Source organism: Anticarsia gemmatalis, chromosome 12 (assembly GCF_050436995.1).
Source record: "Anticarsia gemmatalis isolate Benzon Research Colony breed Stoneville strain chromosome 12, ilAntGemm2 primary, whole genome shotgun sequence".
NCBI classification, from domain to species: Eukaryota; Metazoa; Arthropoda; class Insecta; order Lepidoptera; family Erebidae; genus Anticarsia; species Anticarsia gemmatalis.
In genome coordinates, this window is record NC_134756.1 from 7856224 (window position 1) to 7868163 (window position 11940).

The 11940-nt window shown below is 36.1% G+C and overlaps 1 protein-coding gene across 2 annotated transcripts; it reads right to left on the bottom strand.

The window, feature by feature from the left end:
* Positions 1-4189: 4189 nt before the first annotated feature.
* LOC142976927 (uncharacterized) lies at positions 4190-11736 on the bottom strand. 2 transcript variants are annotated; one of them, XM_076120540.1, is made up of 6 exons: positions 11659-11711; positions 11364-11514; positions 9913-10085; positions 8932-9106; positions 8775-8858; positions 4190-8696 (listed from the first exon to the last, which is right to left on the bottom strand). In XM_076120540.1, exons 2-6 carry the CDS (start codon positions 11394-11396, stop codon positions 6381-6383), a joined length of 2781 nt encoding a protein of 926 aa, XP_075976655.1. In that variant the 5' UTR covers positions 11397-11514; positions 11659-11711; the 3' UTR covers positions 4190-6380. The 2 variants fall into 2 exon arrangements, with proteins under 2 accessions (XP_075976655.1, XP_075976656.1); XM_076120541.1 differs by lacking the exon at positions 11364-11514 and having other exon boundaries at positions 11570-11736.
* Positions 11737-11940: the final 204 nt, after the last annotated feature.

Consider the following 11940-nt stretch of genomic DNA (forward strand, 5'->3'; position numbering starts at 1 on the left):
TTATTTATTGAATGCTATTGGATGATGATGTTTATTTTTTAGTTATGTCAACTTCACGGGTGTTTGCAAGATTTTTTATTTAGAGTAGGTAGTATTTTTCAAGTATGTAAACCCACTGTTTGGTACTTACCCACCTAAAGTCTTGATACCTTTAAAATTCTTTAACCCTTATTATTTTTTACAAAAGTAGAGATCGTCTTCTAACCATCTATTTTACATTTATTGAAAAAATAAGAAAATGAGAGTATTTTGCATAAACAGAAAAAGATTTGGCAAAAATTATTACAGTCTATTTGCGTCTGAAACTGGGGTGCATTCGCGGTAGTGGCGGTATTCTGCGGGCTGGCCTGGTGACCGCCACTGACTGAGCACGTACCGGCCCGGGCGGGTCGTCGTGCGAAACAACACCGACCGTACTTCACACTCAGTGCAGACATAATTGTTTCATTTATTGGGACAAATAAAAGTGTTATAAAATAATTATATAGCTCTAGATTGATAATGGCTTTGTCACGAGCGAAGTAAGCGCCAGCCTTTCTACTGATTTGATGATTGGTTTTCGCTTTTCTACTTACTTTGTTATGTATGCCACTTTGGTTATTGGTTTAGTAGAATCATCGAAAATGTAGTATCTTGAAATCTGATTACTTATCGTAGTAAAATTATCCGGCTCCTTGTTGTTTCACATTTAATAAGTAAGTACCTCCTTTGCCCAACACTTTTCACATTCCTCCGAGTTTTGAAACGTAGAACCGTCACGGAATGGACATGATAAACTACAATCACATAAGTATATGATTTCCTAACTGTTGAGTAATATCTTAGCAAATAAAATCCTATCTATGTAGGTATCTTCCTTAGTTTAACTACTTAGGTACCGCTACACATGACAACGAGTGCGGTAAAGCTCCCACAAACACTGCACTCAATCTATTAGCGAACTCGTCACCTCAATACTTTTCCAAACTTCCTAATGTGTTTAAATTATAGTTTAATTTGTTTCGGAGATAATCGTTATGTCAAATGGCCCTAATTTACTGCGCTGTGCCATACCGTTCCGCTATTGTGGCACATACAGGCTCTTACGGATCTTATATGTTTCGTGCTTCTTTGTCACGAGTGCGTTTTCATTATACTCTCACGACCACAACCACTTATTTCACTAAAGACAACGATAACGGCCAGTCTTTTATAAGCGTTGTTTATAAAAAAGATTGCACCGCGCAATAACCCTAGAAATATGTACATATACTTAATTTTCTAATGCTTTGCCTTTTCAATAAACATGACGGAAAACTGCTGTGGCTAGATTTCGATGTTATGTATTAGAGATTTTCTACTCTAAATAAGCACATACAGACAGGTATGTTATCGTATGTTCTACTGTGCTCAGTGTGCTCGCTTTCAAAATCTTGGGACGGTCAACTTTACGTAGACAATTTAGGTATCGCCAAAAGCTTAGCAACACACCTACATTGTCGTGTCGTATCAGACAGGGGACACTTCTCAGCTACGAGCCGATTATCATTTGCGCTCTGTGCGTGTTTTCGACAGTGTGAACTCGACTAATTCATATTACCACGGTAGACAGTTACATGTGGCATAACGGTTAACGGAAATTCTATACATTTCCCTTATTGTCACAACAAACGGAATACGCGACCGTGAGAAGGCCGAAAAGTCCTTACGCGGCTACATTAATGCATTCACGTGCGCAATTCATAGGATATTTTGCAGCTGACATAACGTTATAACTGTATGAAACATAACGAGCTTCACAAATTGATCACATGCGAAAATTCACGCAACAATGTGTAATACGTAGCCGTGACTAATGAATCGTTTAAGTCTTTTGAATTTCGCGAGTGTGTGGTCGGATGGTAGCCACTGAATACATCTAAATATACAGTCATGGTGTCTTTGATCTTGACGCCTTTAAGATACAAAGACAGGTTCATTAGACGAAAGATTTATGATTCTGAATTCTAGAATCTTACAGACAGGCTTATGAAATATTACCTGATTGGATTTGATTGACTACTAATGACTACCTACTCGAGGACATCATTCATGGGGACGTCTGCCTAATAATTTATTTGTGAGTTTTCAAACAAAAGTCTTGTGCCTACTGTCGACTGCTTACATTTTTCCCTAAAAGATTTCTGCTAGTCAACAGTGACCAGTTTCTACGCTTCAATTAAAATAGTATCGTGTATCCGTGAAATTTTTGACTTATTGATTGTGAAACTGTTCTGCTGTGGACGCTCAAGTGCTTCCAAACAAAAACGTGAATTATCCGCCTTGCGCCGACATTTGTTCCGAACTTTTGTTTAAAACAAATTGCTTTCAGTGTGAACTCTGACAGGGAAACAAACGATTTCCGTGAAAATATTGTTTGGTTAGCTGCTTTAATATGGAATTCAAAACCCGAAATGAAAAAAGATTTTAGAAAAATAATCTATCTATCTATCGAAAGTAAATAACCACGTAGGTATCTACCCAATACCTATGTACCTACTCAATTTAATATGCTTCTTTTGTGGATAAGAATAAGTTTGTGGATAAAGAAAAACGATTTGGACATGAAAAGCTTCTGAATGAAAAGCTTGAATAATCTGCAAACTATGTGAAAACCACATAATTATGTTAAATTACGGCACGTGTAACATATTGTGTATAACACTACGGTATAAAAATTATGTCATTTTATGAGTCGCGGTTATGGCTCTAACTACACCTGCTTTGTTACCGTGAAATTTTGTCTTTTTATGAATGCGAATCGGCGGGCGTGGCTCGTAACCTATTTCAAATATGTTACAGCAGTTACACTCGTAAAATCTCTTTATTGACGCTGGCAAACACTGTTATACGTATCTACCTACCTAATTACTTTTATACATGTAGAGTTCTGTATCATACAAATATCTAATTTACTCACCTGTATGTAATTTATAAATGCATTGTATTCAATACAATCAATCAAGTGATCAGGAAGCGAAACATAAAGCAGGTGTAGAAGGTGGCCATTGTTAGAGCATGCTTTCCAAGACATTAGGGCTTACCGCCCGGCGCGTGGCGCGAATCGCACGGTCGTTCACTCGCTGATGTATGATCGCCGATTCGCCATTATCTGCCATAGCAAGTGCACTGCCTACCGTGCCTGGATTGGAGACTTTGCGTAGATATTACTGATTCATATGAATAGCTGAACTTAATTGATTATTATTTAATACTATACCTAGTTTAATTTTATTTAATGCCTAATTTATTAATGCTTGCCTTTGTTCGTTTTTTTCCAAAACTAGTAGATAAGACCTATTTCGACTCTTCTACACATTGCTCTAGCAGCATAATTAGGAGTTAGTTGGATAGGAGATATAACCAAAAGAGTAACAGTACCGTACCGGGCTTATAGTACAAGTCGAGCAAATCTATAAACTATTTAAACAACTGGATATATTATAATAGTAAAGTCACGTAGGTAATTGCATCATGTTTTGTTACATATTAAGCTATCGTATCTTATAATCATTTGTCACGTCTATTTCCACCCGTCTCAACAAAACAAAAATAATCTGCAGTTTCAAATACGCGCAAGACAACTAAGTCGCTTACATAAACATCTAATACAAACATCCTGAGATAAAAATACACAATTACGCCTGTTAATCATCCAAGGTGAAATTTTATGTTAAAGCGAAAATTGAAGACGTTACTGAACAATGGCTTGAGCTCCGCACAAGGTCGACAATACAATGGACTTGCCCGGAGTATTTTGGAAATGCGAAGGTCAGCCGTGTCGTGATCCATGATAAGCCCTTCCTTCTTGTTAGCAACGATAACCTATTTCACGCTACCGTGAACACGCACAACCCCATGTTTACGTGGACAAAAAAAACAATATAATATATGAATTTTAAATTTTTCAGAGAATTGTTACTTGCCGACTTCAATATTATCAAGATAAATATTTTGATAAATAATAGGTACACTAGCCTTATTCGTCAATAGTGACCACAAGTGCCAACGAAAAACATTGCTCCTCGATTTCCACGTAATTAACTTATAGCCGCGCTTTTCATTGAGTTTAGTAACAGAATAACAAATTCTATTACGTTAACTTCTAAAACTCAATCAAGAGGAATAGGTCCGAACGAACGAAGTAGAACATTGAAATAAAACTCACAAAATGTTCACCATATTGTTTAATAAATAAACACATATTACATTTACGCCGCTGAAGCTAGTCAGTGGGAGCAGCCCTAGCATTCTGTGAATATTCATTCGAAAGCATATGACTATATCTAACTTAACACTAGGGGCAGCAACAAGCTTCATGATCAATGGAGTGCCTACAGACTTGAATGTATTATTTAAAAAAAGCTTTAGGTGTCAGAGACTATAAATCTTTTTAAAAATATATAGGCGTGTTTGCCATTTACAAAAAATATATCGAATACTAATTTGTGTTGCTATTGCACCTAACGAAAGTGTTCATAACGTAATTTGGAATCTGCTTAAATATAACACTCCTGATCATTTAACCACCGCAAAAAATCACAGATCCACATTTCTGAGTATCTAAAATACATTATCAAAAACGATGTAAATAAATACATGGCAATAAATACGAGACATCAGGGTACACGTAAGGAATGTGTTCGCTGAGAGGAATCGGTGGACACAATCACTAACACATAACGACACTAACTTGTGCTCAATACGCTAAAACATTATATCCATCCTCGTGGCAGGTATGTTCTACTTGCTAACATTTCATCTCCTAACTACTGTATACAGATCACTCATAACTAATATTAAAAATATAATTTCCATTGATATATGCGTAAAAGACACCCATTTTGATATAACATATATTATGTATTTATCATATAAAAACTTGTACATGTGTAAGCGGAGGCAAGATATTACATTGTGTATGTATGTAAGTAGTATCAGGGTAAATGTTTATATTCATAAGGACATTATTACCAATATTTCATACTAAAATTCTGATAATTCTATCCTCTCTCATTATGTATATTATAATTACTATTGGTTTAAATATCAATTAAAGGTGAACGATAAAGAATTCAAACAGGCAAGTAAGTTTTAAGTCATAAAATATACTTATTTTTTACAGACGAAAATCTACACACACATAATAACAAATTAATGAATTTATCACAAAACACTTGTCACGTTCAAAACAATAGTCGTAAACAATTATAAAAAATACTTTACTAAACATAAAATAACAAAACAACCATATTGCCGTAAAGGAAAACGAGTGAGTCTATAAAAGATCACATATTTTCCTTTATAAATGCACATAGAAAAGAAATAAGTATAATTTGGTCTAATATAATAATAAAAAAGGTCAGACGACGAGTACTCTTAGTAATAATATTTTCTGGTAACAACGATGAGTCATAAGAAAATAATTTCTGCGCCAATATTAGTTAGGTATACTTTTAAGTAACTCCACTGCTAGAATATTTTGTACGTTAGGCGAATTTAACCACTATCATATAATTTGCATTTATCACATTTATTCGAAAGCGTACTAATATTGTGATACTAAAATTCAGAGATGATAGTACAAAACTAAACACTACCTATACGGACACACGGTACAAACATACAGTCACGGTGCGAGATTGTCGATGACCGCGGAGTCTGCGCTTGCTAAAGTGATGCCGAAACATTACAAATAGCTCTTATTACTTGTCGTCTTATTACTTTAATATTGGCGATGCTTTTATCCCTATACTAAGCTATTCTAGCAAACGACAGCCTTGTTTGTAATCAGTATCGATCTTCAAACGACTAACACTGAAGACTCTGGACTACCTTACACGAAACAAATTCGAAATTACGAAGCTCTGAAACCAAAAGTTTGTGCTCGACTTCATCATTTCATACATCATCTCTGCTCTCAACATTCATCTCATCATATTGCATATCTCCACTACCCTCCACGCTCGCTCCATAAGTGTAATAAAATAAATGCCTTACTAGAACACGAATCTTTATACAATATAAATCTTAAGTTTAAATTATTATTTTAAGCGCAATAATCAAAACACACGTACGAAAGACTAGTTTGAATAATAGATTAATATGAGCAGTAAACATCCTCGGTATACATAATACATCGAAGGAAAGTGAAATATCTACAATTAGGAACATGTTGCGAAACTATTATTTTAAAGTATTAAAATCCAATTATTCATCTATTTCATACAATTAAAAACCAATACACTTGCGACAAAAGCTGCAAAATAAATAAACAGAGCAAGACTGCCATACATGTATTCGACCTATGCATTAAAATGGAATGCAACTTGTTTCAACTATCGTAGCTACCTACTGTGGAATTATACATCAGTCTCAGTTTTACTGCTTGTGCGCCGACTCCGCCCCACCGAGCCGGGGTTCACCCACTGGGGACCGCTCAACAAGAACTTCTTCACGTTGTACTCCATGCGAGCCAAGTCTTCCGGTGTAATTTCTTTATTGCCTTTAGCTCTTAAACCCTCTGTGACGGCGGCGAAGTCCTCAGCAGTTGCCCTATTCTTCGAGTTGTCACTTATTTCTGTGACAGTCGCATCACCGCATTCCACGGGAAATATTGTCTCCTTGGCAATATGTCCTGCCAGTTTGGGCACAGGAATGTTTGGTTTCACTGTTTTATCTTGATTTTGCACAGGAATGTTGTTTTGCGCTAAGATATGGCCGTCCCTGGCGTAGGACTTTGAATATTTACTAACTGGATGAGGCATATTGAGCGCAAGTTCGTTCAGAGTTTCCGTCAGCCTGGAAAGCTTACTGTCTCGTCTCAACGCTCTGTTAGCAAAACTGACATCCTCGTCCAATGGATCGTTAAAACTATTCTGTTGTTCCAGATTTTTCTCGACCCACTCCGCAACTCTGAGCAGCTGTTGTTTTTGCAATAACGCGGCACTATCGTCGCTCGATAGTGAACTTGTGCTCTGTTCGTTTGTGAAAACTTTTGTAGTTTCATTAACTTTCAGATGAGTTTGTGTAAGGTTTGGGTACACGTTAACTATGGGTGGCAGTGGAGTCTTCGTTATATCTGGTTTTTTCTCCATCTTTGGCATTTCACCTTGCGGTGGTAAATCTTTTGAAATCCTTGTGTTTTCAAGGGAGTGAAGTTGTGACATGTCGATTTTTCTTAGAGGCTTATTATATTGATTGGTCAACTTATTTTGTTCGTATCGATCGAAGTTAAATATTTTTACATCGTGATTGTCGGTGGGGGTAATAACGTCTACCTTTTTTGACTCATCGTTATTCGGAATGTTATTATTTTGCGCATTATTGACTTCCGCATTGAAATCGTTCAACAAGTTATCAATTTCAGATGTGTTCTGTTGACTTTCGATACTTTGAGATTTATTGTTATTATTCTCTGAGCTGTTGGAAAAAGTATGAGTCTTTAACGGTTGCAAGGGGGAAGACGAAACATTCAATAAGACTGGGTTGATAGATGTGGGTTTGGCGGCTACACTAGTGTCTTTTATATTATTATCAACGTGGACGTCAATCAGTGTGGTCTCTACAACTATATTATCATTTTTAATATCTTCTTTAATGGTGTCATCGTCTGTCTTATCTAGATCAATAAAATTGTCAACGTCATCATTGAGATCTTTGAAAATAGAATTTTCATTGCATTTGCTTTGTCGCCTATACAGAACAGGCGGCACATCAGGCTCCGCGTTATCGAGGAGAATATTTTTGGAGCCGGCCTGCATGCGCAAGTGACAGAACCTAGGCCCCGGCCCGACCTGGGTATTAGATTTGTGCGTGCTTACCGTTGACTTGGCAATCGACGACGTCCTGCTGACTGCACCCATTGAGCTATGAGAGTTTTTTCTTAAACTTATATTATCAGCCATCTTTTCAATTTTAGGTTGAACATCTTTATTGTTCAAGTTATCTTTGGCAAGTAACAGATCTTCATTCCCAGCGCTGTGTATGCTACTTTTCTTACTAGAGATTGAGCTTTTGGTACGATCACATAGTTTGTGATGAACAGCAGGTTCCATGTTCATACTATTAGTCTTCCTGAATTGCTTCATGTCTTCAAGTTTAGACGCAGTATCTATTTGTACCATCGTTTCTAATATATTTTTTTCGCTTACTTTTACTTTATCAACCACAACGCCGTTATTTTTCGGCTTTTCGACGATCGGCGGTTGAATTTCTATGACAGGTTCCGGGTTTTGTGGTAATATGTACAAAGGGCTGACCACTCCGAGACTAACAGATTTATCGTTAACGATTTTAATAGCGTGCGGTGAGCTACTTCTAATACTGAGATTTGAATGAATAGACTTGATATCGGCGTTACAATTGAGACACAGAGAGTTTTTCATTTCTCCGCCCAACATTGTTTGGGTGGCTACCGTGTAGTAGCTCTCATTGTAGCAAAATGGTTTGTTTTGTGATTTATTGCAGGTGCACGTGTCACAGTGTTTGGTGACGGTGTCTTGAATACTGTCCTCTAAGATCTTGGACATAAGTGAAGCAGAGATATTGAACTCGTATTCACTAGCATCAAAAGTGTCCATTTCATTTCCGTTCTTTGACTGAGCCGACGAGCTAGACGGCTTGGATGTCTTGGACATGACATACTGGGAAACGCGGGCTTGAGTGTCAACAGGAAGCTGTGAACAAAACAAACCTATTGAAAAACTACTGTTACTACACACTCAGTCAGTTAAGACTAAGACCATTTCACTTACGTTATCCAGCTTTTGAGACACAAAATTATCAGGTTTGCATTGTAGCAGTTGTATTGCGAGATTCATATCATTTTTGTATCTTTCCTGGAAATAAAAAAGCATTATTACAACTCTGGCCGTTTATCTCTTTACCTCAATTACACGATAAAGAACATACATTTTCCTTCTGCAGCATACTGTAGTTATGCTTAGATTCAGCTAATCTGACTGATAAAGTGGCAATATCCTTGGTTAGTTGGCTCTTTTCACCCTTCATTTTGTCAACCATCTGCAAAAGTTTATCTTCAAGCACTTGGTTCAATTTTTGTACTCTTTTGTGCGAATCATATAATCTGTAAAAAAATTAAAATATGGAAATACCTACTGATAACATACATTTATGTATTATTATCTTAATCTGTGATTTGAAATGGATTTTGCAAGCTTTAATTGATGAATGAGTAGTGTAAGTGCTCATTCACGTTGACTCGCGGGCGCGGTGGCGGGCGCGGTCGCGAAATATCAAACGTATGGCGATGTACCGAAGTGTTCACGTACAAACCGTTCGCGCGGTCTAAGTCGCGGGCGAGCTAGCGGCGTCGCGCGCGGCCCGCGTGGCGCGCTCGCGCCAATATCAAACAAGTGAAGATGTTCGTGTGTGTTCACGTCGAACTAGCGGTGGCGGGCGCGATCCACTCGCGATGTCAAGTAAGATCAACCAGTTTGAGCCAGTTTGAGCCAAACGCCCGCCTGGCGGCCAACGTGAACACAAATCGCCACGTCCCCGCGCTCGCGACCGCCACCGCGCCTGCGAGTTCCAACGTGAACAAGCACTATAGCAATTAGCAGCACCATGTAGTGTAATCAATAGTCCATAACCTAGATGTTGAAATTTGAAAGTTGAAATCAAAGTAACAGTTCAATGAATGTGAAACATTTCAGTAGAAACAAAATACAAAAAGTATTTTGTTTATTGGTTGAATATTTTTATACAATCGTTTTAGCAGTAACTACTGTTAAGATTCTAATGTTGGGATACAGCTGTACTGAAAAATGCTACATCATGTCTAGCTAAAAAATAAATATTTTTAATACTGATCTTCTCCGAGTTGTAGTTGTAAAATCTTCATTGATATTACAACAATATCAATATACTAACCTTTCATATTTCTCCCTCCAAGTGTTGAGTTGTTCTTCAAGATCGTTGGCCCTAGCAGTGCACTTAATGAACTCTCCCTCTAGAGCTACAATGTGCGAGTCTCTCTCAGCGAGGTGCTGCCTCAGGTGTTCCACCTCAGCATGCAGTTGCAGCTCCTCTGCACCATCACACTCCTAGCAAGTTTGTGCAACATCAAAAATAACAAGCGAGTGTGGACATCTCAATTTCAAGATACAAGTTTTATTTAGAGGAACATAAAATGTGATTATGAAACCTATTGTGCTAATGTGCATTCAACTGTAGTAAGATGCAATTACTTTGCTAATGTTATTTTTATTGATAAATTAAAAAGTATTCTGTTAAAATTAATAATGTGTACCAATCTATGTGTATAATTATTGCTCACAAAATATAGTCTCTTCACAATCAATTTTAATTTGATAAGCATCCAATAAGAAATATTTAATAAATATCTTTGAATTATTTACAAACACTATTTTCAATTTTAAAGTCAAATACATTAGGTACATAGAAAGTTTCTTATCATCAAATTATTGGAATGTGTAAATGTTTTAAAGTACCTATTAAATAATCATTACTTAGCGAAAATTCTGGTAGCAGTTTCTCAGAGGAAAATCAATCATTTTGTTAATTGTGTCTGGTTCTTGTCTGTTTACCTGCTTCAGACACATATAGGTACAAAGTTCAGGTACTAAAGTGCTATTTTCCTCAACATGACAACATTTATGCACAAATACTTCTGTTGTCAAATAACAATAGTGCTACTCTATTGAATGTTAACATATAAAACTTATGTATGTTTCATAAATTACAAATAAAAAATGTAAATAAAATATGTATTCACATGTAATGTCATTATTTACCTAAAATGAATTATTGTTAAGCACTTTTATGTTCCTCTAAACATACACACTTTTAACATTTAATAAAATTGAAACTACAAGTCAAAACTAATTATTGATTTGTGTGAAATATTTCATTGTGTAGAAAATGCAAATTAATAAAGAGAAGCAATGTGCATTCTATCTTTAATACTTGGAGTAATAAAAAAAATCACCATCTCATCAATGATACTTAAAGTAGGCAAGTTTATTGCCCACTTCTGCAATAAATACTGGTCATAAAAACCACCAGTACAAATAGAAAAACATAAATTCACAGATTTATTATCAGAAACAGTTTTAAAAAGTATAACCCCTTGATGGCTTAAGTATAAACCATAGTAAACACACAATGATAATAAAAACAATTATCTATTGAAGGACACAAATGTATAGCCATTATCACAATCTAAAACAACTGTATGCACTAATGGCATAACTAATGAAAGCAAAATGAATTAATACTTAATTATTAACAACAAGAAAACTCAGCTTAAATCTTTCTACAGTCAGAAGAGGATTAAACAGCAAAACATTGGTAAATTTTACCTTACAAGGGGAATTCTTAGTACTCTCATCCATCGCTCAACAAGCGTTAATTCTACTTCACATTTCAGATTATTGTATGTCCAATATGTCGAATAAACTGAACGACGCCACACACAAAGTGATTTTATTAGCTATTAGTACCAATAAGCCACTGTTAAAACAAAATAAAATAAAATCAATCTTGACACACAACGTGAAATATTTACTTATTTTATACGCTATTGCCTGCTGCCAATGTTTAATGACTCATAGAATGAAGCTAATATCAACAGAAAACTGGAAATGTATTACACACTTATATATGTTACAAAATCGGATTTTCCCAAAAGAAAATTCGTACTATGATGTGAATTTCGATTACCTATGTGGCTGATAACCAACTGACGTTTGACAATTGCTAATATTATTTTATCTGTGGAAACCGACACAGTACTTTGATAACTCGGCTTTTTGCTCGACAATTCCCGTATAAGTGGATAGCTTTGTCCCTTTCAGTAAGTATAGACCAAGTAGCATATTTCGAAGTTTTAGTAATGACAGATCCTACCACAGTTTATATTACTAGCATCTGTCTAAT